General features: G+C 41.3%; 1 protein-coding gene across 2 annotated transcripts; it reads right to left on the reverse strand.

Annotated features, from left to right (window-relative positions):
• Window positions 1-771: 771 nt before the first annotated feature.
• On the reverse strand, window positions 772-22,014 carry Slc14a1 (solute carrier family 14 member 1 (Kidd blood group)). Of its 2 annotated transcripts, XM_004855079.3 has the most exons (10): window positions 21,880-22,014; window positions 21,172-21,235; window positions 15,939-16,095; window positions 15,199-15,388; window positions 12,711-12,839; window positions 11,349-11,541; window positions 9,056-9,203; window positions 8,701-8,835; window positions 4,008-4,057; window positions 772-2,396 (listed from the first exon to the last, which is right to left on the reverse strand). In XM_004855079.3, the coding sequence occupies exons 3-10, from the start codon at window positions 16,072-16,074 to the stop codon at window positions 2,223-2,225; spliced, it is 1,155 nt and encodes a 384-aa protein (XP_004855136.2). In that variant the 5' UTR covers window positions 16,075-16,095; window positions 21,172-21,235; window positions 21,880-22,014; the 3' UTR covers window positions 772-2,222. The 2 variants fall into 2 exon arrangements, with proteins under 2 accessions (XP_004855136.2, XP_087049285.1); XM_087193159.1 differs by lacking the exons at window positions 21,172-21,235; window positions 21,880-22,014 and adding an exon at window positions 18,977-19,371.
• Between the last annotated feature and the right edge of the window lie 857 nt (window positions 22,015-22,871).

A 22,871-nucleotide genomic window follows, 5' to 3' on the forward strand; every position in this document is an offset into this window, starting at 1 on the left:
TGTGGGAATGCACAGAAGTGGCTCTCAGGACACTGACCTACAGCTTTAGGAGCGCGTACTGACCATCTGCAACTGTCCTCAGTAACTCATTCTCATCCCTAAATCAGGAGAACAATGGATGCCCAAAGGGATTGGGCCTATCAATCAGAAATTGAACTTGGTTTGCTCAACTACCCACCTGGTGCTATGGCCAAGTATAAGAAGGGAACAAGGGCTCTAGAACATCAAAATGTGAGTGATACATCCTTCTGTATCAGATTATCACATCCATAACAGCTGTAAAAGACACATGACACAAACTGAACTGAAAATATAATTTATTCATATACTTACATAGGAATTTATTATAGACAGTAGCAAAAAACCCACAAATGTTCCCTAAGAATTCTCACTTGATTTTTAGTATAATACTTAGTAACAAAAATAACTTGAGAAAATTAATATTACTTAAATAAGACAATGTACAAGGCTTTAAAATATTTGTATTTGCAGATCTGTGTGAGCACATGGGGAGAAGGTGCTGCCATGAACATAGCAGAAGCTTGGTTCTGAAGATCAACTTGGGTTGGTGTCTGAAGTCTCTGCTTTGCTCAGCTACACACAGAGTCTTCATTGGTGGAAATCATTGGTCCTGTTTGCTTTTCTTTTTCTTTCCCTCCAGTTCTTATTTCACAAATTCTCTAATAAGGAAGATTTCAGTTCAAACACCAAGAATTCAGTTTTTCCACAGGAATACCCGTAAATCTGTGACAGTTGCAATTTCATGCTTTCAAAAGGTTTTGGTCACAGGGTTTTAAAAATTGGAACAGTATTTGCATGTTTGTTTTCCTGAAAAGAGGAAGAAGTGAACTTCAGCCTAAAAGATAGATTTATTTACTGCCCCACTTCTATTTATCCATTCAACAAACTTTACATTGTATACTGAGGACTGAAAGAGGAAAAAAATCTTTCGGGTTTCAATTTCACTCTTCCAATCTCCTAAATGCTGAACAGAAATGTATGGAGGAGGAAGGCATGTTTGGTCATAGAATCTTTACAGAAATCCTAACTTTCAAATTTAAAATAAGGAAAACAAGGAAAATTATTTACCTGCATTTCTTCTGGTGGTTCAAACACCATTGGTTTCTGAGAGAGAATATTCTTAGTATATAGAAAGTAATGAGGGTTTAAAAAGAAAATCTGGCAATTTGTAAAGTAATACCTGCAAGCAATTTAACTTTAATGACCAGTCTTTATGTGACATTGTCAAATGAATTAAAAATGTGACATTAAGGGGCTGTGAAAGTTGATGATTCCAGATACTTAATGGAATCACATAAGGATTAAAGTAAAAATGTGCTGAGTATTTTATAAATAATTATGCTAATTATTTTTATAAATATGTAAGTTTTCTTTAATGTTCAAAGTCTGTTTAAGGCAGGAACTTCAGTTATTTTATTTCACTGAAAACAAATTATTTTCTCATAAGAAAAATAATAAAACCTCCTGAAAAAATATTTGCAATTTCCAAGAAAAGTAGCAGTACAGAATAATTCTGATTGACAAAGTCCCTTTTTCCCTCCTGCAACTGTTAGCCTGAAAAACCCAATCTTCTCCCATAAGATAATCACACATGCACACACACACGCGCACACACACACACACACACACACACACACACACACACACACACAGAGAACGCAGTATGGAGGACATTCTGCTGGGGAACTGGAGACCAACCCAGTGATCAGCCAGTATTCCTGCAACGTTGACCAAAACTGCAACATGTCACTTGCATTGATTTTAAACAGCCAAATTGTTTACATCTGAGAATTCTGGGTTGACTTCAATTTTGTGACCATGAATTCCATAAGGCCTAGTTGGTTAATGAAGTTTAATTTTTAATACTGTTAACTTCATTTGGCCAACTCTATACCAAAAATATCAATAAATATCAATGATTAGCTCCACTTTCACTACTTTTTGTTGGAGCCTTTTGACTTTATAAATATAGTACAGTCTTAGCGCCAACCCCTACTGGGGTTTAAAATTCCATATCAGAGCACATCACCTGGATGTGGCTCTCATATGCTCAATGATATTCCCAGAGTCAAAAAGAAAAAGGAAAAGAACAGATGGATAAAAGTTGTTCCTGGTGAAGAGAATAAGTGTGCTGAGCCCCTGGAAGTCAACTGGAGCAGTTGTCAGAAATGGGTGTGACCATGGCCGGGGTGGGGTTGCCCTCACAAAGGGCTGTCAATCATCCTTTTCCTGGTTTGTAGGTAGAAGATGCGGTTCTCTTCAGAATAAGTGACTTTAGTGAGAGGCATCCTGTAGATGTTGGAGTTTGTTGTGGTCACCAAAAGGAACAGTAGTGTGGCCAAACAGAAGGGCCAGGTGCAAGATGGCAATCCGACCTGGGGAAGAAGAGACAAGCCATGTATTTCCTTGAGATCCCACCTGAGAGCTAATCTGCACACAGTACACTTTCAACTTTCTGGAGAAGAATCAGTGGGGAATTGCTCTGAATTCTGTTTATGCTCATGCAGGAATAGTTTAAGGTCTCAGGGTATTTAGCAGTTGAAATGTTTTCATCCAGTTTTCTTGTATATTTTCCCTCATTCTCAAACATTCGGATTTCCCACACCAGATGTGCCAGGATGACACTTGGCACATGGAGATGACACTTGGAAAATTGCTAAAGGCCCCTGATCATGTATCACATCCACAAGGCCCTTGCTGATTAGTCCAGCCCATGGTGACCTCTCTGATCCTGACTTCCACTTAGTTTTGCTTTACTTTTTTCCCTTTTGTCTCTCAAATAGACTGAGCTTCTCAAGGATAGGTCCCTCTTCTGTGCTGTCCATGCAGCTCACACAATTCTGAGCATACACCATTGGTTAGTTCTGGTCTTATGCATGGATCTCATGGAATGTGATGGAAGAAAGGGGTAACTAAACCTAACTATGTTATCAGAAGCATAAGATCTATACATCATATACAAGCCACCCTATCTGAACAATAAGGGATAGCACCTAAGGATCTGTATTTTCCTAGCTGACTCAGTTGTGCAGCTTTTGCTGTTCTGTTTCATGGACTGATGCTTTTGAATTTTTTTTGGTGGGATGGGAAGGGCTCTACAATGCCCTGATGTACTACTCCTCATGTAATGGAACTTGGGCTTTCCAATATAAATATGCTGAATCTCCATAAAGGCCCTTCCAGATAAAATCTCTGTGCTTCTGCTGCGAAACCCAGACATTGCCCTTACTCATTAGCAACAGTGAACATATCAACATGGATTTAGCTACCAGAAACTGGCCCTGGATATCCTGCAAAGTTGGGGAGGAAGACAAAAATGTTTAGGCATTGGGAGGTGGAGGATCCTGGACCAGATAGGGAAGACTGGGCTCCTCAGGGAAGGGGCAAAAGAAGGTCAAAGGGCAAGAGGACAATACTGAAAAGGAAGGAGAAACAGTGGCAAGAGACAATGGGTGAAGATTTTGCCTAATAATCCAGCCAGAACATGGGGCTGAGAAGCCTTATTGATGACTGACTGGAGATTTAATAAAATCCAGAGGTATAAAAAAATTACTGACTAGATTTAAAACAACAACAACACCTGAGTCTGTAGTGCATTATCCTTTTCCTCTCTTTCCTAATATCTCAACTATTACATGGTTCTGGCTTTCTGTTAAAGAAAATGATATTCTATAGTCAATCTCTAGAAAGTCAGAATTAGTCTATGAACTTGATAATACATTGTACAGTTATTGATAAAGGAATTTTAAAGTTACTCTTTAAACCAAGCAATCTGATATTTGTAACAAGCCTGGTGATTATAGTTTACTGTGATGTTAGAAGGTGAGAGGGGCCAGAGATCTTTAGTAGCAGGAGGACTAGTGATTGTCATAGTCATGGCTCCTCTTGCTCAATGCCTGCTGCCCAAGTGGACCTCAGGAGAATTTTTCGTACAATTGAAAGCTGATCAATCACATGATGATAAAATGAAACTGCAGTAAACTCACATGAGCCATAAGGTTTGTCAAGGTGCCTCCAAGATAAGCAGTGAACAGGGCTACAGAAAAAAAGAAGGAGGGACAATGTTTGGTTAATGTGTTTTTAATCACCGGAAAGACTGTTTCCAATACAATAGCTCTGAGAGGCAGTAGCTCTGAGTTCAAATTCAGCCTCCAACACTTAGGAGCTCACTGGACTCTGTCCTAAGCCTCTACTTCCTCACTATACAAAGGAAGTGAGGGATTATCTCTCTCTGGGTTATGTGAATATAATGTCTATGTTTAGATACAATAAATACTCAATATAGGTAGTTTTATGGGACTATATTGTTGTTGTTACAGCCAATACTTAAGGGAAAGGCCTTTCATAGCAAGTACATTCCCTTATTTCTTTATCAAGCATAACCAAATTTAAGTGAAACTAACAAATGTTTCTGGAGTTAGCCTGGTTTCTATATGACCTCACTACATCTAGGACTGTCATTTTAATAGTTAAAATTCATAGCTACAGAAAACTACATAGAAACAAGAAAGTGAGAACTCAGAAAAAAGCACAAACCTAACAAAAATTTAAGATCCTTCCCCACAATAACATTTTCCCAATAACAATTTCCCAAAGTTGGCATACAGGTCAACATTCTATGTTTTTACTTATTTGGATATATATATATATATATATATATATATATATATATATATATATATATATGTATGTTATTCCCCATCTCCATGTTTCCTTTTCAATGGTATAATGAATTATTTCTTTTCTGAATTGCCTCATGCTGGGGGAAGGCTGATCTTTGGAAACAGTCCTGGTTTCAAATCCCAGCTCTGTCATTGTTTTTGTTGTATAACAAATCAGTGAATTTTTGAGAATCTTGTTTTGTCATCCAGAAAAAGTAACTTGGAAATTTGCTTTACAGGGAGGTGATGAATCTCCAATGAAAGCATGTGTTTCCACCAACAGTAGCGATAAATGTGTCCTTATCACCCTGAGATAGAAGCTGCTCTGAACAGCAGGGTGCTCGTGATGTGGGTTGAAAGGTTTTCCTCCTCCTTGGTTTCATCAATTTCATTTATTTTAAAGATATAATTCACCCATGCAACAGCTATTCACTGGCCCTCTGCTAAGCACCAGATGAACTTTATCCCTGTTCCTGTGAGTACCAGCTCCATTGCGACACTGCCCCTGAGCACACAAGAATTTATTAGCAATTCTCTCCTTTCAGTGCTGGACTTCCAGGACATGCCTTCGGCAATTGTGTTTCATACTGTCAGGCTGTTTTGGAGTGATCTCCAATCTAAGTTGCTTTTCTTTCCACAGTAACAGGGCAAGATTATTAACTATAGGTTCATCTGTTAGGACTTGCCAGGAGGGCTGAGAAAGACTTACAGCAGCAGGGAATCTCTGCACACCATACTCAGTCTGTAGGTAATTTTCTGACAGCGTTTTTGGTAGACAAGGAAGAGAAAAGGCCCTTGAACCCTTAGGAAAGACTGGACTTCAGCTTTTTGTGGACAGTGTCCTTCCAGTGGACCATTATACATGAGTACTACTATAATAACCCACCCATTGACAAGAGACAAAATGTGCTTATAGCATCCACAGATAGCATAATGAATTGGGACATTCCTTGGCTATACAATCTGGAGGCAGGGAAGGTTACTTTGCCAGGTGTAAGAATTTCCTAAGTCCTTCTCCTGATAAAGAAATTTGAAAGAACAGCTCTGTGATCAATGTCTGTTATTTATTCATCTTGTCACACAAGGTTGACCTTTTGTTTGGCAGTGTCAGGGTGATGTGGGCAAGCTGAAACTTGCTGTGGTATTTTACATGTGAGACTTGCTTTTCAGAAGGAATGAGAGTCTGTCTCAAAAATTCACATGCAGAAGATGCAAAAGTCTGATAGGACCCAGTGGAGACTCTTTCACACATTGCCAGCAGCAGCAGCAGCAGCAGCAGCAGCAGCAGAAGAAGAAGAAGAAGAAGAAGAAGAAGAAGAAGAAGAAGAAGAAGAAGAAGAAGAAGAAGAAGAAGAAGAAGAAGAAGAAGAAGAAGAAGAAGAAACTGATATGACTCTTTTAGGGAATGAATCTGGCATTTATGGCAACTAAAATTGGCGTTCCTTTTGAACCATCACTTCGGCTTCTAGAAATACATGTATAAATACTTGTACAAAATATACAAGGATATTTGTATCAAAAATATTCACTGCAGTAGTGTTTCAAATGGTTCCAAACTGGAAGCCATGTAAACTCCCTCCAGCAAGCAGGGGCTAGTTGTGTAAGGCACCTGCAGGGTGGCTGTGTCCACCGCCTCAAACAGTGGAGGCTCTGTAACCTTTGAGGTAGCACCCCCTTCTCCTGACCACCCAGACATACCCAGAGAGGTGCCAGCTCAGCCCTCGCTTCCATGACCCACTCAGAGATTCATCACTCAAACATCTGGTATCCCTAGGAAAGCAAGTTCCCAGGGCAAGGGGACACCCAAGGAAAGCAAATGCCATGAAAGGAAAACACAACTTACAGCATATAAAGCTTAATTAATGAACCAAGAATGAAAAACTCAATAGATGACATGATTGGCATAATGGATAGAGCCAAAGGATAACTAACCGATTAACTAACTAAACTGGAGCTGGGAAATATAAAGAAAAAGTAAAAAATGATGAAAAATTAACATAGAGCATTGTGTTCAAATAATAGAAATCCTAGAAAGAGAGGGAAAAATAATTGGAGAGAAAAGATTTGAAAAATTGAAAACTGATTATATGCCAGAATTAAAAGAAGATATGAGGATTTACATTGAAAGGACTTGAGTATCTAGTAGCATAGAAAAAGAACAAAACCTACATCTAGACAGACAATAGGAAAAAGTATATGCCTCATATTCAAAGAGAAAATTCTGAGTCCAAAGAAAAAAGAAATTCACCTTTAACAAGAATTAGATTCTTTTCACCTCAATACAGATTAGATTCTTTTACACCTCAATACTAATACTGGATATGGGAAGACAGTGGAATAATCTTTGAAGACAGTTTTCAAAATATTGAGATAAAAAATTAAGTCTAGGGTTTTCAGCCAGTTAAACTAAAATTTAAATGAGGGTGAATCAGGCATACAGGATTTTTGGAAGTTTCCCCTACAAGACCCTCTCTGAAGAAGTAGTCCAGCAAGAAGACACATAAATATAGAAATCTGGTATAAGCTATGGTGGGTTAGGATGAATACACAAGTTAGTAAAATTTAGTCTTCTAAATGAGTCAATATCAAAAAACTTAGGTACAGTGGCACACACCTGAAATCCCGGTACTCTGAGAGGCTGAGGCAAGAGGATTGCACATTTGAGGCCAGCATGGGCAACTTAGTGACTTAGTGAGAACTTGTCTCAAAGGGAGAAGGTGTGTCTAGGGATATAGCTTAGTGCAAAGGCTCTGGGTTCAATACCTAGTACCAAAACCAGACCAAAACCAAACCAAAAAAATAAACAACAGCAAGAAACTCTGCACACTCACAACAAATCCAAAATGCACATTCTATGCAACAGCAACATGATTTTAGTAGTTATTAGTAGGTAAGCCTTCCCAGGAGAAGGTAAAAGCAGGTTAAGATATAGTCATTTTTGGGGGAAGATAAAAGTATTGATAAACTTAAGTAATTGAGAAGAAATAATGAACAAGGTTGATTCTTAGTAAATTATGCAAAAGTACCAGAAAAAAATTTCCATATCCTTAAATAGTGCAAAGTACTAGACATTATATTTGTATGCTTTATGTGGACATTGTTAGAATGATCCCACGAGGCAGGTATTGTCACTCCCAGTCTCTTGAAGTGTTTTAACCTAAAGGGCCACTGTAAGAGTCTTAATATGGCAACGTGGAAGCAGGCTGGGGTAGTGGGGCTGGGAATAACTTCTCTGCAAGTTATTGGTAAATGAGGCTTCTAGGTTTGGATTTACCCCAAGAAAATCCAGCTGGGATGCCTGTCAGCACTACCCTTCACATTTCTGGCCTCAGTTCCCCAACTGTAAAGTGAGAAGGATGGACTGGAGGTCTTCTGCTCTGATAGGTGGAGTCTGGGTACAATTCTGATTAATACATCAGTTCTGGACATGTGGTCCTCAGGGCAGTGTACCAGCTGGAGTTTCTCAAATGTTCTAGGAGTTTGTTAAACCTGCAAATACCATCCCCCCAACCCTGAATGGGAGATGGAGCAAGAGATCCAGCAATGTCTCTTTTAATAAGCATTCCAGGTGATTTTCTGATGCATGCTCAAGTTTGAGAACAGGTAGATTAAGGGGAGAGCCACATGTGATTTCACCTGATTCACCCAGAAACATGGCTCTGTATTTAGCTTATTTCCTTTTAGGTTTTTTTTTTTTTTTTTTTTTTTTTTTTGTCAAACAATAAACATGAAAATGTAGGACAGGTCAAGTGTCTGTCTCCCAAAATTTACATAGTGTAGAATGGCTAGTAGTACCCAAGAGGTTCCCATCTTCACAGTAACAAGTCGGGTAGGCAAAGGTGACTTTAGCACTCCCAGAGAGGGAATATCATTTGTCTTGCTCACATACTTAGATAGGGAGTGGGCCCAAACTAGAATTATAGCTCTAATTTCTCACTCAGTCATCCTTTTTTGCTTGTCACTGCCTGTGCTCCACAGTCCTGAGCAACCTTCCCCACCGTGGGTGTGGGATACTCACCGCAGGCAAGAGCCAGGAGGTGGGCCTGCCAGGTGAGTGCTATGAACATGCCTCCAGTTGCAATGCAGGCCAGAGAACTGTTGAAACCCCAAAGTCCAGAGTAGATGTCCTTGAAGGGAGCTGCAAGACTGACTCCTGTTGGGTGAGATAGGAGTGGTCAGAGCTTTGGACAAAAGGCAGGATGCTCTGGAATGGGTCTGGGGTGAGGTTGTGGGGTTCAGGGAAGCATCCCGAGAACTCTCATTGATTCCTGTGAAACAGAGACTTCAAGGAAGGTCTGGAGTACAGAAGATGCCTGAGACTATGCATGGGACTGAGGAGGCATTCCATATCTGGCGATCAGTCTTGTGCTTACCTGCTACTACCCCCAGCAATGATCCAATTGCAGCATGCAGGCACATGAGTGGGGAGGAGAGTAGGATGGCGCCCAGGAATATGCTTCCTGTCCACGGGTTATCACAGCCATATATCTGACCGACCCCTATTGGCAGGGACTTCAATAGCTGCAGAAGCAAGTACAAAAATGAGGCCACTAAAACAACTGAACAGAAACCTTCAGGATACCTACAAATTCAGATTCGATTTAGCATACCTTATCTTTCAATATTAGTATTACTTTCTATATTAGTATTACTAAGTTTTAAAATTCTTTTTTAAGCACAGAAAAAAATCACAGTTGTTCTTCAGCTTTATTCCCAGAGGTACACTAGCCCTTCCCTTGCATAGCTGAGCATCCTCTCCCAATGCCCACATTCACTGGCTATCCTATTCGTCCTGACTCTTGGCCTTGGTCACAGCCGGGCTCCCAGTGTGGTGTCAGTGCTTCTGGCTCTGAGGATCTGCCAAGCCCTCCCCTGAGGATGGCAGGAACCACAGCTGATGCTTCTTTTGTTCCTGACATCAGTGCTGAGGGCAATTAATCAATGCATCCCTATGATCAGTAGAAATATTACTATTGTGCAATTTGGTTGCTCATACTAAGGCCAGACACCAGAAGCCAGTTTATCTTATCCATAATTTACAAGCAATTATCGGCAAATTCAAAGACTGAACAGGGTTTTATCTCTGACTTTGACAGCATAACTATCCCTCAGGAGGCCTAAGGGTGGGAAAGGTGGATGCTATGGCAAATAAGTGTGCCAACGATGGGTTCATAATGAGGAAAGGATGACTTTCTGCTGGGCTGACCTTCCCCTGCCCTGGGTCAGCACAGCACAACAGTGTCTTCCATGAGGGCAGCAGAGTGAGTATCTAGGCTGACCAGTGCAGTTGGTACTAGCTGGGCAGCTACTGAACTTGCAGTATGTGACTAGTGAAGCTGAGGAACTGAGTTTGTAATTGCTTTGCATCTAAATAACTACATGGGGCCCATTATATGAAACCATAGTTCTAGATAGGTTAATCCTGCCTCATAATATTATCTTTCATGAGTAATTCTAATAAATCTTTGATTTTCCCCCTGAACTATTTACAATTTAAAGGCTATGTGAGCTTGTCCTGTGTTTTGATCACTCAGCAAGGAGACCAGTAAAGGGTGTTTTGTTACCTGATAGTGGAGGGACCAGTCCTTTGCACATTAAAAAAGGTAAAGCTTCTGATTTCAAACGTTCTCTTGTTCTCAAGGATCAAGAAAACCTAAGCAGATTTGCTGCAAAAATAGCAGCACGAAGAGCTGGAAGTTGATGTGGTTAACTATGTTTTTAAAAGTGCATGCTCTTTCCATGCCCACTGAAAACAGGTGCATACTATGCACTCTGTGATGCAATGGTTCTCAAATTCTGGTCCATATCACAATTTGTTTGTTAATACAAGTTCCCAGGCTCCACTTCTGGAGATTATGATTTAGGGCTCTGAGGTGGAGTCTGTTTTGGTATTTAAACAACTCCCCAGGTGATTCTTATGCTACCAAAGCTGAGAAGCCTGAGTTATTATTCTTACTCTATGACATACACCATGAAAAAGGCAGGACTGAGATTCTTCCATGAGCTCTGGGAGTAAGCATCCAGTTCCTTGGGCTGGGGAAGCAGTCATGAACTATTTAACCCCAGAGAAGAAGCTACCTGCCTGTAGTGCTGATCCTCATCACACTACCCACACAAGGCCAAGCTTGCAACAGTGTCTGACTTCCATGGAGCTACACTCTGGAGTTGATACAACAGAGTTTTAGACAGGGTGGGTGGGGTGGAGGGAGGTGGTGTTAGCTTTGGTCAAATAGTTATTTAAGAAAATCCCTTAGGAGCCGGGGGTGGTGGTGCACACCTCTGATCATAGCACTGCTAAGGCAGGAGGATCACCCCGGAGTCTGAGGCCACCCTGGGCTACATAGTGAGTTCTAGGCCAGCCTGATACACAGCAAGATTTTGTCTTTAAAAAAAGTCCCTTATGGGGCCGGGGATTTAGCTCAGTGGTTTCGTTGCCTGCTGCCCAAGCACAAGGACCCGAGCTCCATCCCTGGTACCAAAAAAAAAAAATCCCTTAGATCCCCAAAGCCCTAGAGTAGAACAAATGTTTTAGATAGCAAGATGAAGGCAGAAAGGCATTGAAGAAATGAGTATCTAGAAAACTCTGGGAGTCATGGGCAATTAACCAGGAGGACGGTGGGTGTATTCCAGAGGTGGAGGGGAATGTGAGAAGATGATGTATCTTACCTCTAGGCCACTGAGGTCAGACCAGGTGATGTTGGGAACCTCGCTTACAGGTGTGATCAGTTGACTTGGAAAGAATAGATTGTGGTGTCCTGTGGCCGAAAGGTACATTGACAATGCCATGTTGAAAGGGAGAGTGAAGACAGGGAGATCCCACTTGCTGAACACTGAGTTCAGTGCACTTGAGAAAATGGGGCTGAAATGAAACAGAAGATAAGAATCTGCATGTGACGGAGAACCAGTTTGACTGAGTCTCTATACCATGGAGAGCTTTGTTTCATCTGCCAGTGTGTCCCTCAGGTGCTGTGTTGGCAAGCTTTCCACTGAAAGAAAACCTGGAATAAGTCCTAACCATACAGACACTTGTGCCAAAATACAGCCCCAAACCTACTCTTGGGTTATTTGGCTTTTGGAAAATTATACTCTGAAGTTACTTAAACTGCGTAAAATAAAAATAAAAAATAAAAGGGCCACAGGGTCAATCTCCATTATAGGGGAATAAAATTGACGGGGGTCCAGACAGGTAGGTTAGGGGAGTTCATGTAGGGGCAGTGGTTCTCAAAGTGAGGTTCCTGGACCAGCCTCATCAGCATAACCTGGAGAATTACTAGAAATACAAATTCTCAGGTCCCACTCTGGACAGACTGAAACAGTTGGGGTGGAGCAGCACCCATCTGTGTTTAATAAGAAGTTTTATAAGTTTGAGGACCATTGATGTAGGGAAGGAATGATAACTTGGCTGTACTTTAAAAGCCCCTAAAGAAATTTTAGAACTTCGATGTGTAGGCAACAGCCCAGACCAATTTCATCAGAATCTTGCTGGGTGTGAGTGTGTGTGACTTGCGGGTCACACGCATCAGAGAGCTCAGTGTGCAGTTGAGGCTGAAAACCTCTGCATGAGGGGGAAGGTGTTGTGGACATGTAACGGAATTGAATAAAAGGCCCAAATAACAGACTATAAAGAAATATACACTTTTGTGTGTGTGGTGCTAGGGACTGAACCCAGGGCCTTCACATGGAGCTACTCCCCAGTCCTTTTTTATTTTTTATTTTGAGACTGCATCTTGTTAAGTCACACAGTTGCCCAGGAAGGCTTCAACATTGCAGTTCTCCTGCCTCAGCCCCCCAGTGCTGGGCCCGCAGGCCTGTGCCACCATGCCTGGCTCTGAATATAATTTTTAAAAATTACTCATTTACCATATAGCTGTTTTTAAGGGTGCAGTTTGACACTCATCATGGTCATCCATTCATAGAATATTTTTTATTTTACAAAACTGAAACTTATATTCATTAAACACCAACTTCTCATTCCCTCTTCCCTCCATAATTTTTTAAAAGATATTTTGAAAACCAGGTACAACTTACCAAGTCATGGACATAACAGATACTGGCAGTAACAGCCACCAGAAATAGTTTTCCTTGTCTGAAAAGACAGCCATGAGTATCCCCACCAGTGTGGCGTTGTAACCATGGAGCCCGGCGGCTATGGATGACCTGTGGGCAAGAGACACAACAGGAGCATTGCTTAGGGGGGCTTGAGTTAGATTTGCACGTTAATAATGCTTGTAGCTTCTAGATCACATTTGCATTTGAAAACAAAATGATATTCGGACATGTGTTTCAAAGCCTACTAAGCACCAGACAAATACTAATAAAAACAAGAAGAAATAAAATATATGTAGTTAAAACTACAAAAGTGCACACAGAACAACCCCCTCCAAGGTGTTGCAGCGAAGGACAGGGCTCCAGCACCTGCTTTCAGTCTTTCATTGGGAAAGTTCTTATTTAAGGACTCTTATTTAAGTCATTAAGGGGGTCTGAGTCAAAGACAGCTTTTTGCATGTGAAACTGTTTCCTAAGTCTGATTCCTTAGTGAGAGATATACGATTCCTGAAATGTAACTTCCCTTGCACAGTGTCTTTATAAACATTAGTCTTCCAACTTAGCATATATTTTCATGTTCCTGTGCTTCTATGTTTTTGTCTCTAAAGCTATATCTCCAAGTTATTGCCAAACAAATAGTGATTATTTTTCTTTTACTTGGCACATAATCATTTGCACAGTTAGCTCCTAACTCTTTTGAAACCACTTTCTGCTTGGAATTTGACCCCACTTCTAAAGATTGTCCTGTGGGTACCTTGCTCTCAGGCCATAATGATTCTCATTTCATAATGAGAACTAGAAACCCTGAAAAATGGAAATATTTCTGTAAAATAAGTCCCATGGCTGATCCCCCCGTCCCCAAGTTGGCACTGTCTAGCACCACAGGTTCTGTTTCCCTGGAGTCCTGAACTCAAAGGCAGTGTTTGCAGGAGTCGTGGAGAGTGAAGATACTGAATGAGTGGGTGAGGTTGAATGCAAGGCCTGAGGGCAGGGGCTGTACCCAATGAGCTACAATGGGAGGAGCTGGAAGCGGGTGGCATAGGAGCTTCTTGGTTTGTTTCTTACTGGGCCAGGAGCCACCAGTGCAGCAGATAAGGTGATGTCAGGTCCATTCATAGGACTGAGAGCATTAGAGGTGGGACTCATTGTTAAATTATCCTTCAGGGGATGCAGGAGGTGATACGATTGGTGTTGGTGTAATTCAGAAATTGGAACTACACTTGGTGACAGTGGAGAGCTCCGCAAATACTTGTCATCCCAAAACTGGCTTGGAACTTTAATGCTTGAGTTTGGTTAGTTGAAATTGGATGGCGACATCTACAAGTCGTGGAATGCCACAGTTAAAGCAAAGCGATAGGAAGACATGTAGTCACTTAAAAAAATAAAAGACAAAAGATAATTCTGTGTAATAATGCTGGAGATTGAACCCAGGGGCTTTGCACTGAGCTACATTCCCAGGCCTTTTATATATTTTTAATTTCAAAACAGGGTCTTAAGCTGCAAAGTTGCCCAAGTTGCATTTGAACTTGTGATCCTCCTGCCTCAATTTCTCAGAGTATTGAGATTACAGAGATGTGCCAGTGAGAATTGCCATCAAAAAGAATTTTTAAATAAGTGTATGTTTGTAATACATAACAAATATATTTATGGTGAGGTATTGGTACATATAGATGTTGCATATTGATCATTTTTACTTTCCCTTCTCCTCTCCTTGCTACCATCTCCCCCATCCCTAGATCCCTTTCCCATCTCTACAAAGTCTATCTCCCTGTTTCCTTTCTTTTATTTTTCCCTTTAAATTATTTGTACTTTGGGTTGTCATTGTAATGTAGTCTTTTAGGACCAAGAAAAGTAAAAGAGACTTGAAAGCAAACACATGTAAATATGTCTTGTCTGCTGAATATCTGCCAAGGAAATGTGGTTGGTTATATTTCACTGGAACAAAACAATGAAGGAGTATTAATATGGCACAATCCTAGGACAATCCTAGAATTTGTGGTTATTCATTTCTCTAGGAGCTGAGCTGACCTTTTGTGTTCTCTGAAGAATGAGTTTGATAAACTAATGATAGAAACAAGATATAAAGCAGGCTATTAAACCAGTAAGACTTTCCAAGAATTCATACGCGTTTTTGCCCAAACAAACCAAATGCTAATGAAAAGTAATTTTCACAATCATTAAGGAAGATCACTTTAGAACTTCTCCTGGTGATTACTTGTAGCTTAGTTCTGGCTCTCACATACTGCCATGAGAACCTGGCATCATTTAGCCTGGGCATTTATTCAGATAACAAAAATAAGAGACTGTAAATGACTCCCTGGCCTCTGACTCAAGGCAAATAGGAAGAACTCTGTGGAATAAAGGTTGTTTCTGCTGGGCAGGGTGTGGCTCTGTCACCACTGCCCACAGTGGGTGGTTGGTTAGTGTCTCAGAAAGGGAGCTGAGAGTTGGCATAGAGGGACATGCCCACCTGTCCTGGCCCAGCAAGAGGGCTGTCAGAGTGGAGACCACTGTTCCCAGACAGCCATTGAGAGCCCACCATGGGTTCTGGATCAACAGTCCTATTACAATCAGGATCCCACTGATGGGGTTGCTGACGAACACCACTTGGGATATACCCCGAAGAACCCAGTCAACGAACTGGAGTGCCACAGGTTTGTCTGGAAGAGATGAGATGAACACAGCTGAAAAAACAACAGAACAACTGAATCTCCTGCCCAGCCTCCATGCTCTGAGCAAAATCATCTCAATCTCCTGGAGGTGAATCATTTTTTATACTCCTGGAAGCTTCTTTCCTCTGAACCCTTTGCCCTTTTAATGGCACTGAGATTCCTGAAATCACTTAATTTCTTTATGCTCAACCCAAGCTGCCCTTACTAGAATCTAAGCTTCAGAAAGCATCTAATGCACTAACCATGCTTACACTGCTAAGCCTAGGACATGAATTACTAATAGTAAAATTTTACCAAGTAAAAATTTTATTTTTAGTACTGAAATTACAAGATGGAGCCTGGTACTTTCCTTGAATAGGAGTAGAACCCTGTTCTTTACCGCTGTTCCCATGAGGAAAAGTGAAGGAGTTTGCAAGTTACAAGACAAAGAGAAAAATGGAGGGTAATATATTGGCAATATATATAAGTGGAAATGTCAGCTAACTATTTCCTCCAGAGCTACTTCTCCCCTCTCTGCAAGAGATGGATGCATAAATACCTGTAAGCCATTTGGCAAATTCTTTCATATTGCCAGTGACATAGCCGAGTATCTTGGGGGTACACCTTCTCTCTTGATGTGACGAAATCTGGCTTTCAGCCTGGTCTAGTTTGACCATTGTAGGGATATCCTCCATGGCTCCTTCTTCCTCTGGCTCCTTGAGGGAAGGACAGAACTCATAAATACCCTAATGCAAAACACTCCAGGCTGGCCAGTTTAGGACATGATCACAGTCCCACAAAAACTGAGTTTAAAGGCATTCATCTGGACCACACTATCTCTAAGAAAGCACTATTTTCCCTCTGAAATATCATCATGGAGATTATTGCACAAACCCCAATGCCACACTACTTTTGTCACCAACGCCTTCAATGCTATATCACGAGAAGGCTCTGGGCTGTCATATTATAAGGTTCAGTTTCTAGTCCAACACACATTTACTGAACCCCTACTTCCTGCACTTCAGGAGCTTAGTGTAATTAAGAAGAAAGAAAAACAGTTAATGTCAATATAACAAGTCAAGTAATAGTATAGAAGGGGCTAAAATCAAGTGATTGTGCTTCATGCTGTCAACTAAAGGGGCAAGAAATCAGGTTGCAAAGTGGCCACTACGTAGTACAAACTGATCCACTACTTTCCAAGACAAGTAGCTGTTTTATATTAAAGCTTTATTTTTCAAAAGATGAGTTTTATTTAAGACTTTGAAAAGGAAAAAGTTTTAAAATAGTTTGTGTGTGTTAATGGTCCAAGAACACCTCACCCCTACTATTCAAGTCCAAGATTGCTTGAATTTGCTCTTAATTCATGCAAGCGTCTTTACTTTTGGAATCTATTATTTAAATCTATTATGTATAAAAATAAGCAAGAATGATTAACCACAAAGGTGTTACAATTGAGAAAGGTTAAAATGGACAATACTTTCAAAACCCAAGGAGCTATAATCTAAAGATTTTAGGATATAAGAATGTACAGGGCATAATTATAGCAGCATACCTCAGGAAAAAAAGAGTGGTATAATCATAACCTGTGCTCACTAGGGGGCTATATTTCATATAAGTATGTAATGGGAGAGCACCAACATCATGAGAATATTGTCCCCCATAGACCAAAAAATGAAGGTTTCATGGTGCTGATGGATATAAAAGAATATCAGTGACAAAATCCCAGAGGTAGGCAGTGGGATGAAGACATGGTCACACCACCCTGAGTGTGTGAGAAAAGCCCAGAGCACAGCCAGATCAATAGGAAACAGAAATCTCAAAACCATCAGACTCTAGAAGGCATAAATATGCAATGGTGAAGCCACAGCTACATCAGACATGACCAAAGAAATGTGCAAAGTCCATGCAGATAAACCAGCTCATTTTACCCCATGGCAAGGCTGTGAACGAAAGGGCTTCCTGGTTTCTTTTGGCCCTCCTGTTTCACTTACTAAATCCCACAAATAGCTGTTAACAGATAATAAAGTCATGTCTTTTTCTTTTTTCTTTCTGTTTTTACATCCTGATTCCAGGTTAGGTTTCTATTAATTCCAGTACAGAAATAAACTGTACTGATTTATTCATGAGTAACAATTATACTTCCATTGTATTATTCACTGTCCAATTAACCATCCTGCTTTTAAACAATGGTGAACCATTAATCATTGCACAAAGTGAAAGCCCTTTATACAATACATTCCAGATTAAGTTCATTCTTGGCAAAACAATGTCAGAAACCAACATTTGTCAGAGTTCTAATGAATCTTTAAGAATTTCTTATATTGAAAACTGTGGAAGGCCAGGAACCTAAAGTAAGTCTCAGCATTTAACGATGTAAAACTGAGTTATTAAATGTTTATGAAAAATCGCCTTTTATTTCATAAGCTAAGTAATATCTTTCCTTCTTTTCAGATATCTCCCCTTTAAATCCCATAACTCCAAATTGTGCCTGGTAAACCCCTCTCTCAGCTACAGTGGCCCATTTTGAAAGCCATGGGTATGAGAGACACTGGGCTTCAACGCAGGGAAAAGATGAGAAGCTCCAAAATACAATTCCCTTGAGTTTCTAGAACTGAATATATCAAGTTTGAAAAGTGGAAGCTGTAAAGGAGAACACCAAAGTGGCATTTTCCATCCACTGCAGAAGCAAATTCCAGAATAAACAAATTCATGTTCTCAAAATTTCCCGTATATATTTATTTTAGAAAGTTTTAAGTATCCTACCTCCTTAGAGATTTTGGAGATAGAGATCTGAAACCTGGTAATATAACTGGCCAAGCATGATTGAGAACCTGAATGGCCTGGGTCCCCTGTTGAGCCACTCAAAGTTAGTGAAGACTAACTTCTTTGTCCAAATCCCTAGCCCAACCTAGAAAAGGCTTATTGAAATTTGTGTCTCCGATACCTCCATATTAGATGCACTTCAAGGCTAGGATATAGAAACAGGGGGCTTCTCCTGACTTGATCGGACAATAGCTGCATTCCAGAGGCCTTAAGAATCATTTATTTATTTATTCTGAACTATGAATCCTTCTGGAGTCCCTGGGACCCCTGACACTTACCTGCTTCATGTGTGAAAACTGGCTAGGAGAAACCAATAGTTCACTGTAGAATTATATCAAGCTAGAATACATGCATTTCTTTAGGAAACCAAGAATCCATACATCCTATATGGGAAGGCAATGCAGGGCTCTGGGCAGAGACTTTGTAATTAATGCTAAATCCTTACTAAAAAGCCCATTACAATTCAGTGGAGAGGAGAGGACAGTAAAGTAAAAGGAATCTAAAAGAAGGAGGAAAAGCATAAAATCCTAGACTACATTTTCCTGGTGTTTCTAAAGCTGTCAAAACTTCCTGGTTCAGTGGTCTAGCCCTAAACCATGGGGAGTGTCCTGTGACTTTTAGGCCTGAGACTCCCTGTGCCTTTGGCTTGGCCACAGCCCCATGCTCAGCAGAGCCTGCTGCTTCCCCACTTCCCAGGTCTGCTCAGAAAAGACACACCATGCCCGGGGAGGCTCCCAGGATCCCCGAGACAGAAGCTGTAGGAAGCAAGCATACCTGTTCTTGCTGCCCATGGGTCAAGGCCAAGCTTAGCTGGATGAAGCCTTCATGCTCTGCTTCACTAGCGTTATTTCCAAAAGGATCTGTCCAAAGAGGACCATGACGGGTGTAACCAGCGCCACCAACCAAAGACGGTCTATTCATCCTTCTTTTTTCTCCATACATAACAAAGGGCAAAAATATGTGAATCAGCAGGATGAGTCCTGACTCTGGTGAGCGTGAGAAAGGCCAGATGGGGAGGGGGCCAAGCCCAGGGGGTTCCTGTGAGGGAAGGCTGCCTGGCATGGGCCTTCTCATGCACAAGGCGGATGGCTTCCAGTGGGAGAGCAGAGACAATGAGCTAGCTGCAGGTGTGGAAAGTTCATCTTATTTTGCTTTTAAAGGAAAAAAAAAAATAGAAAACCATGCTGCACAGAGCCCAAGGTGCAGGCTTGGTTCTGCTGCTTCTGTTTCTCACTGCAGGAGGTTGGGACTTCTGAAGCCTGCACCAATGCAAGAGGGTGAGCTTCTGGCTCTGAAATGCACCCTGCAAGTCATTAAGGCTCCATACTGGGCACCCACACTGAGACAGCAAGTGGAACAGCCTTGTTTCTTCTTGTTCATTGTCAAATGTGAGAAATGAAGGTGCAGTGTGGATTCTATTTCTGTAATAATATACTAGCCGCACTTTTTATGTCCAGCAAAAGCCCATTCTAAAAGGCTGGTCAATGGTACTTTTTCTTGTAGTGGAATAAGAATTTTCAAATATTGAATATTATTTGTTAATAATAAACAATTCCTAGTTGAATTCAACAAGTGTGACAGGTTGCAATAATTTCTGTCTTTTTAAATTGCATCCAAGGATAGCATTCTTCCTTCAGAAGTTCCAGAAAAATTCTGTGTGACATTTCTTTATTTCTCTCCTTTTCATTTATTTTCTTTTTACTTTCCTCTACTGGTTTGGTTTGAAACTTGAAAACTTTATGAGAGTGACTCAAAAAGATCCATGATTATGAGAAATATGTATGCTGTGTTTTAGGAAAAAAATTGTGTTTGTGTATGTGTATGCGTGTGCATCCATGGTAAACTACCTGGTTAGTTTTGCACCAAACCAATGTGTTTGAGGGCTGCATCCTGAATATTTAACAGTATCAAGAAAACCAAGGTCAGATTCTCATCTTATACTAGGTTAAGAGAGGAAGAGAGAGAGAGAGAAATAAAGAGAATGAAAGAGAACTAGAAAGAAAAGGATCATCAGAGACTGTCACATTCTCTCAGTGTGGATTCCCTGCCACCGTCACTCAGTGTGCATCTTCTGCCACCAGAATCATATACAACTCCAAGAACCACATCCTTGAGCTCAACGTCAGTACTTTCTTAGACCTAAGAATCAGAAAAGATTTGAGAGCGAGGAGGGATTTTAGAGACCACACTGGTCAAGCTTTCATTTTCCAGAAAACTGAGGTTCAGAGTCGGGGCCACTGTGCAAGTGGCGGGCGGACTGAGCCTCACGGCATGGGCAAACCTGGCGGGCTCTTTGTCTTCTGCTCTGGGGCCAGGCACGTTAATGCCACCCAGGACTCTGTTCAGTCACAAGCTGAAGGAGCAGCGTCTGCACAGGAGGGCCTGGAGAAGGGGCCAAGGGTCAGAGCTGTATCAGACCCAGCAGCCTATATCTACGGTCACCTTGAAATGACCGTGGGGCTGAACAACAACAAAGAAAGGGGGCTGCCAGCCCCAATGCCTCCGTAGACCCTGGCAGGAAGCAGTTACTCTCTGATGAGCAAACATCTCCCCACACCTCAATGCAAGTCTCCCGCTCTTGCACTACCCACGTGGCTACAACAAAGCTTGCTTTTGCTGAAGTTAACAACCTAAGAATATTCTGGAAGCTACACCTGATAGGTTTTCCTGCAGGGAATCAAAAGAGCTTCTCACAGCCCAGATTACTAATGGAGCGAGGCAATATCAAGATTCCAATTCAGCTGATATTCCTATTTTTTATTACATGAAATGAAACTTATTCTATTGTCAGCATATATTAGAAATTTGTACAATTGGAGAGACCTGAGAGTCTTTAAATTTTCCATGCCTCAAGTATCACTTCAAAAATAATACAAAGTTTTAGATATGGATAAAGAAGAAAACATTTAAACATTCATACTCCATCATAATAAAAAGACTTTCAGCACTGACATTTATTTGGTACTTACTATAATCTTTATTTTAGGTAGTTTCTGATTGTAAGTGTCAGGAAGGGCTCTGTTCTCATTAAAGCTGTAATGAGAAAGAAAGGAAATGTTGTCAGATACCCCTGTCTCGGATGAAAACACTTGCCATGGCAGAGGACACCCCTCCTAGAAGCCTCAAATTTTACATGCTTGAAATGCTGTAGCAGGAAGCTGTGGAATTCACTGCTTCAATTGTGACTGAATGGTTCTCCCTACATGCACACAAACTCATTCCCTTCAGTGCGGCAGCACAGGCAGAAAAGCCCATAGACTCATCAGTGGAAAGGGCCATTCCCAATACCCCACATTTTCCTTTGAGTCACATAAATGCTTGTCTGCAACTTAGCTGTTTCAAGAGCACACCCTGAAAGTTCCACTAGGGTTAATGAAGACAGAGGCATTTAGCATGCAGAGTGGAAACCTTATGGCAAGGCCTCTTCCATGCCACCTGCTCAGACATCATCAATAAAGCCACTACTTTTAAGCTTCCAGGAAGAAGCTTCCGGTGGATCACTTTTTAGTCTTTCAGAACTCCAACTTTGCTGCTTCTGCTCAGTTCCTACAATCTGAGTCATGTTCCTCCATTAAGTGAAGAAAAGGGGGAAAAAAGAGCAAAAACTAGAGAGCGCTAAAAAGACGAACTTCGACAATGAACAGTTGGAAATTAACAGAAAGGAGGAGGATACTTACCCTCCTGTGGTTTCCAGTGGCAGAAGGCGCTGCTGATAACGACCTGCCTGGCTCTGTTGAAAGGGAGAGTGCTGCAGAGATGGTGGTGCCCAGGGAGGCACCTATCCCTTTTATATTGGAGCCTCACTCTGCACGTCTGTGTGCTAGCTTTCTCCTCCCACTTCAGCCTCCTGGGCCAAAACAATGCTGGGGAACTGGTCCCTGGCTTGGACCTGATGTCTCTTTCTTTTTCTTGATTGGGTGCCAAAAGCTTTGCTATCATTCCCCACCCCCCACCCCCCACCCTGGCTTTCTGAGGTTTTTGCCCAGGGGCAGTTCCACCCAAATTCATCTTTTTCTTCTTCCTGCCATTTCTTCTAGTCCCTAAGCCACAACCTGAAATAGTTTTGGAAAGATTTATAACCAAAAAGGATCTACATAGTGTCACTTAAACCAAACTCCACAGGACAGGTTGCTGAAGGGTGGGCTCGGTCGTGGAGTGGCTGCTGCTGGGTGGAATGTTCGTGAATGTGACACAATTTCTGCATAAGTGTGGGAACAGCAAGGCTCAGAGGGGTGCACTGGGAGGTGGGAGGACAAGGGGTGTGCAGATTGTTTTCTGTAAACCAGTTTCCTAGCCTGGAGAAAACAAAAAGACAAATGTTTCCCTGGAATGTTCCTTTCTCCAGGTGAGAATCCTAGGATGAACTCTGCTGCTTTTTACAAGTTAGGAGGCAAGAATTCCATAACAGGGAGATGGAAATTAAATTTAAAAATTCCTTTCTTCCCCATTCTTTTTAACTTTCAATTCTGTGGTTTTTTTCTGTTATGGCAGAAAGCTAACATACTCAGGTGCACTGCTATGAGCACAGAATTTTAAGATAACCCCCAAGAAAGCTATGCAGATGTGGCCAGCCTCCTGCCCTCTGCAGGTGCAGATACTGTCCTTATCCGCCCTCAGTGAAGCTGTGGGCTCCACCTCCTGGACACTGGCCAGAAGACAGGGCTTCTGG

This window comes from Heterocephalus glaber, unplaced genomic scaffold (assembly GCF_053883595.1).
Source record: "Heterocephalus glaber isolate CG9 unplaced genomic scaffold, H.glaber_assembly_v1.0 deba00000331, whole genome shotgun sequence".
In the NCBI taxonomy this organism is placed as follows: domain Eukaryota; kingdom Metazoa; phylum Chordata; class Mammalia; order Rodentia; family Bathyergidae; genus Heterocephalus; species Heterocephalus glaber.